Source organism: Sinocyclocheilus anshuiensis, unplaced genomic scaffold (assembly GCF_001515605.1).
Source record: "Sinocyclocheilus anshuiensis isolate Anshui unplaced genomic scaffold, SAMN03320099.WGS_v1.1 scaffold781, whole genome shotgun sequence".
NCBI classification, from domain to species: domain Eukaryota; kingdom Metazoa; phylum Chordata; class Actinopteri; order Cypriniformes; family Cyprinidae; genus Sinocyclocheilus; species Sinocyclocheilus anshuiensis.
Window position 1 is genome coordinate 312828 of NW_015540879.1, and position 5994 is coordinate 318821.

The following is a 5994-nucleotide window of genomic DNA, read 5'->3' on the forward strand; positions in this document are numbered from 1 at the left end:
ATGTATGAATCATGGGTTGACCCAGGCCACCTTGCCACAATATTTGTTAGGCGCATTTGTGCATCACATATTATCTGCACATTTATTGAATGGAAATGTTTCCTATTCACATATGCAAATTCTTCTTCAGATGGTGCCTTTATAGCAACGTGTGTGCAGTCGATCGCTCCGATTACATTAGGAAAACCGGCTATCGCTGCAAATTGCGCTTTGATGTTTGGCTGGTCAACTGCATCGTATGGGAACCTTATATACCTGGTAGACAAGCGGATGATCCCGTCCCATACAGCTGGCATTGCGCGGCTCAAAGACGACTGGCATATTCCTGAGCGGTCAGCCAGTTCCCTTTGGAAAGAACCAGTTGCCAAGAAACCAAGTGTTGTCAGCACCTGTAAGGGAATGGGTAATGCGTGGCTCCTCACTGTCTCTCTCTCCAAATTTGGACCCAACTCATCACAGAGCTCCAAGAGGATAGCCCTTGGAAATCTGAAACGGCTGATAAGCCAGTTATCATCGTGGGCCAGAAAATCATTGTGGTCCCTAAAAACTCATTCTCTTCGGATTCTGCCATTGGCAATGTCCTCTAATAAGGCTAACGCTGCCATTGCCATATAGACTAAGGTTATCAATTTGCACATGATTTTATGTGTTCTTACTTAATTGCATAATTGATAGAATATTCCCATGAGGCTCGTGTGACAATAGTATGTCAATTATTTTATTAATTACAAATGAATAGCAATGTTTCTCACAGGTGGTTGTGAGATAGACTTGTAGAACAATTCGTAGTCTAATGTTTGCCACTTCACTTCATTGCCTCTAGGAGTCGCCAACGGACAAAAACCATGAGAAATGTCCGTACGCCAGACATGAAGTTGGCGTGGAGGAACGCACATTCTCACGTTAATTTCATGAGCATCCGACCATGAGCGTGAAAGCTGGCGTACGCAAAGTTTTTGTGCGTACGCAGAGTTGATACATGAGGCCCCTGATCTTCTGTTTTGAGCATGATTGGGCTTCAGCAGCAGCTTTGTTTGGACATACACAGATAAAAACGAAAGTTTAGCCAGGTTGAGTTGAAGGTGATGGTCTGTCATCCAGCAAGAAATATCTGTTAGACATGCTGAGATGCGAGCAGCTATCGTTGGATCATCAGGATGGAATGAGAGGTAGAGTTGAGTGTCATCAGCATAGCAGTGATATGAAAAGCCATGTTTCTGAAAGACAGAACCTAGTGATGCCATGTAGACAGAAAAGAGAAGTGGTCCAAGAACTGAGCCCTGAGGCACCCCAGTAGCTAGATGTTGCGACTTGGACACCTCACCTCTCCAAGATACCTTTTCGTAAGAAGTGGGGTTATACGAGCCTGTTTAAATGTTGAGGGGAAAACACCAGTGTGAAGGGGTGTGTTAATTAAATTCAATTCAATTCAAGTTTATTTGTATAGCACTTTTCACAATACAAATCGTTGCAAAGCAACTTTACAGCAAATTAGGTTTCTACAATACTTAGTAATAGTTTATCAGTGGTGACTGTCAGTTAATAAACATATGGCAGAAATGTACGGAAAAATCAATTAAAGACGTAATCCAGAAAAACAAACATTAATGATGTGAGTCCAGATACAACTGCAGGAGAAATGGCTTGAAGGAGATGAGATGGAATAGGATCAAGTGGACAAGTAGTAGGATGATTGGAAAGGATGAGTTTAGAGACTTCGGCAAATTGTGCACTGAGGTTTGTAATTTTATTACAGTTTTTCTCAATTGCTTCAACACAAAAACTGGTTTCTGTAGCACAAAAACCGATACCCTTATGTCATTCCCAAACACACACATGCATTTCCCATAACTGTAAACACTATTCACCTATTTCCACACATAAATTCAATATTCAAAACTCATTCTGTAAAAACGTTCACAAAAGTGGCCAAATAAATCATTCATTGCACTGTAAGTTCATTCAGCAAACACATGCTCTCAATATAATTAACTCAAGTCATCAGAAGCTAAACTCAAAGAGCACACCTTTCTCCAGGTGCAAACACTAAGACTCAAAATTGTTAACACACCAATCAGAATTAAAGGGTCATTAAATGGGAAACACACCAATCAGAATTAAAGAGTCATTAAATGGGACCTGGAGCAATGTCCATGTGCTTTGGAACAATGGATCCTAACAATAGGGCCTTTCGCACCGCTTTAGTTCCAGAACTTTTGTTAGCGAAAATAAGTTGACACAATGTTTACAGTATGTTTACACGGCGTTTTAAATCATGGCGATGCTGATGTTGCAAGACAACAGCATGGAAGAGGAAGAGAAAGACAAAGACAAGCAATCTCTGATGAAATCTGTCCCACCCTAGTTCATCATGTGCTCATACATGGGAGGACTATGAAAGAAGCTGGACAGTTAGTGGAACCGAACCTACGCCGTTACATGGTTGCATCCATTGTCTGTACTTTCAGGAGGGAAAACAGGTAATTTGCTTTGTTACTGTGATATATGTAATGCTGTAGTGCATATAGATTGAATCCCCACTTTGTTTTCTGTGAAGTTTTTGCAACAGTCATGGATGACCATAATTTAGTAGTGGTCCTTTCATTTTTGCAGAACTGAAAGGCGGCCATCTATAGGAGGTAGGAGAAGACTTCTCACAGCTGAGCAGGAGACTGCCCTGGTGAATATGGTAATTGTCAATAATGCCATCCGTTTGAGGGAAATTCAAACCCAAAGTTGAAGACCAGGTAGTCTTCCAAGGAATTGACAGCATCAGCATTTCCACTATTGACCGGATCATTCAGAGGAACCAAATAAGGACAAAACAGCTGCACCGTGTGCCTTATGAAAGGAATTCAAACCGAGTTAAGGAGCAACGATTCCAATATGTGCAGGTAACTGATATACAGTACAGAATTTTTACAGTGTGTAGAACATGGCCTGTCTCTCCTGCACATCAATACAGTACTGTATTTGGAGTACAGTACTGTAATATATAATTTTTTTTTTTTTTTACTTCTGTAGAGGATCTTTGAGCTGGATGCCATGGCTGACTCACATGAGTACATCTTCATTGATGAGGCAGGGTTCAACCTGACAAAAAGGCGCAAAAGAGGGCGCAACATCCTTGGTCAGCATGCGGTCACACAAGTTCCTGGCCAGAGGGGTGGCAAAATCACCATATGCGCAGCCATCAGCAATAATGGCGTCCTCCACCGCCATGCCAAACTGGGTCCAGACAACATGGCACAACTCCTTCAATTTCTAGATCAGCTGCACAATAACGTTCTTCAACAGGAAGGGGAGCCAGGGCAACCAGAGCAGGTCCAATATGTTGTCATTTGGGATAACGTGAGTTTCCATCGTGCTGCTCTAGTTCACACCTGGTTCAATGCCCACCCCAGGTTCACTGTTCTTTTTTTGCCAGCATATTCCCCATTTCTGAATCCGATTGAGGGTTTTTTCTCAGCATGGTGGTGGAAAGTGTATGACCGCAACCCCTACATACACCAAAACCTCCTGGAAGCAATGCTGGACGCCTGTGGAGATGTGTCTGTGGCGTCTATCCAGGGTTATATAAGGCACACAAGGGCATTTTTTTCATGCTGCCTCGCAAGAGCAAACATAATGTGTGATGTTGATGAGATATTATGGCCTGACCTACACCTGAGACGCGATAATGATGAGAACGTTGATGCTGTTGCTGAGTAACCTGTACATTTGCTTGCCTTTGGAAATAAAGGTTTTGAACATTTAAGTATTATGCTCCGCATGGACTCTTCCTTACATGTTTTGTCAGTGTGACATTTCAAAGGTCAGCTTTTTGTCCAAAACAGCATGTACAGTATTGCTTTATCCAATTCTGTAAGCACAAACACATAAAACAGTACTGTTTTGCTGTTTTTTTTTGTTTTTGTTTTTTTGTCAGGGTTGTTTCTGAAAGAGTTATTAGTCAGTGCTGTGATTTCACTAAGTTCCAAATGATTGATCTGAAAACTTCTAAAGCATTTGGTAGCAGTGTTTTGAATGTATCCCTCCAATGTGTAAAATCAAGCGTAAGCGTTAGTAAGCTCTGGCAGGTCACGTTAGTCAAGCTAGCATCAGCTGACTCTCAGCTGATACCCATCTACCTATAGGAATATGACACCTATCTAAGCATTCATATATAAGGTCCCTCAGTATTATCAGCAGTTTTCGCATTGCTCAATAGCTAATTAAATGGTGAATTCGGCAGGCAAAACACCATCACTAGGAATCGGGAATTTAGAGAAATGGAATTCGCTTCCCCAATGGTCTCACCTCCGATTCATTCAAGTTCGTTAACTTGAACACGTGAATTCACTGTATTGATCATAAGTCACCTGATTCGGAAGTGAATGAGTTAGCATTACTTCACGCATCGCTACATTATAGACATGGACTCCTCGAGTTATGTGACTGACTCAAGAACTTCATCCCCAAGAAGGATATCAAGAGATCAAGCATCCACTTCACAGCTGCTATGTTTCACTGTCTCGAACATCTTCACAAGCTAAGTTCCATTTAATGCTCTCAGGTTATCTGCAACATGCGTGTTGCTAAGGCTATCCGTGTTGCTTAGGCTCATTTAGTTGTTTTCAGCTTGTGCTAGTTTATGCAAATGTGCGGTACTTATCTGTTGTCACTGGCAACACGCTTGTCACTGCAATATGCTGCGATTAACGGGGTCTAATGTCAATTCATGCATTCTGAGTTATTTACACTGTTAAGAGTTGGATACTTATGCGCACGCACGCACTCAGTGACCCAAGCGAGAGCAAGAGTGCGCCACTTAACGCGTTCCTTTCATAGTTACGGAAGTCGTCGGCAGCGCTGCAGTTACTTGCTTTGAGAAAGTTATTAGTCAGTGCTGTGATTTCACTAAGTTCCAAATTATTGAGCTGAAAACTTCTAAAGCATTTGGTAGCAGTGTTTTGAATTTATCCCTCCAATGTGTAAAAAACAGTAATGTAGTCTGTGTTTGTTTGTATTGACTGAGGGCAAAGTTTGAATTGGGATTCAGAAGTTAGCTGTTTGTACCGTTGGGTGTGAGATTTTAAAATTGTGTGTGAAGATTTGACAAAATGGTGAGTTGTTCCCAGAATTGTGTCTAAGCAATTGGGAAAAACTGTAATGAAGAATGTGGCAAAGTTGTCAGCTGTTAGAGTTGATGAAGGAGGGGGAGGAGGAGGACAAAGGAGGGAGGAAAATGTTTTAAAGAGCATGCGAGAGTTAGGCGAATTGTTAATTGTTATAGTATGTCCTTTTAGCAGTGAAGACATTAGCAGAGACATTATCAGAGAATGAAGAGAGGAGTGATCGATATACATGTTGAATGAAATGTTGTTTAAATAACATTTTTGGTTAGTTTATTTTTACTGACAGATTTCTTGACATTTAACCCCCCAGCTCTCATTACTGTAATGTGACAGTCTCACTCGTCATGAATCCCAGCCTCACCACACATGAGATCTGAATGTGGTTTGGTTTGTGTGTGAGCTGTGCTTCATGCATCGCCACACTATTGATGTGTCAGATGCTGCTCTTCACTGAGGTCACGTCTTGTTCCTCAGGCGATGGTAAGTACACAGACTGCGGCTGCGGCTCTTCGAGTACAGAGGATTTCCTCTGACTGCGGTCAAGCCAGCCGCGCTTTGAAAATACACGGTCAAGCCAGCCGCACTTTTTTTGGATTGCGCGTGTAATTGTGTACTTACGGTACGGGTGCTGAGAGCAGTCAAAATGCATGTAAAGAAGCTGTCATACTGACGTTTCCTTTATAATGTGCTTATTTTAACTTTTATTTTTAGTTTGTAAATACATTATTTTTGTACATAAACGTTTGTATTGTACATTAATTATTATAAATAATTTATTAATGTTTATAAAGGTTAATATTAATGTTTTATATTCATTGTTTTTTTAATTTAATGTGTGTGTGTGTGTGTGTGTGTGTGTGTGTATATATATATATAT

The 5994-nt window shown here is 41.1% G+C and overlaps 1 protein-coding gene across 3 annotated transcripts; it reads left to right on the forward strand.

Moving 5' to 3' along the window:
- Positions 1 to 2366: 2366 nt before the first annotated feature.
- On the forward strand, positions 2367 to 3864 carry LOC107688316 (uncharacterized). 3 transcript variants are annotated; one of them, XM_016485941.1, is made up of 3 exons: positions 2367 to 2415; positions 3025 to 3351; positions 3428 to 3864. In XM_016485941.1, the coding sequence occupies exons 1-3, from the start codon at positions 2395 to 2397 to the stop codon at positions 3443 to 3445; spliced, it is 366 nt and encodes a 121-aa protein (XP_016341427.1). In that variant the 5' UTR covers positions 2367 to 2394; the 3' UTR covers positions 3446 to 3864. The 3 variants fall into 3 exon arrangements, 2 of the variants coding, with proteins under 2 accessions (XP_016341427.1, XP_016341426.1); XM_016485940.1 differs by having other exon boundaries at positions 3025 to 3864; XR_001634224.1 differs by lacking the exon at positions 2367 to 2415 and adding an exon at positions 2879 to 2894 and having other exon boundaries at positions 3025 to 3864.
- The last annotated feature ends 2130 nt before the right edge of the window (positions 3865 to 5994 follow it).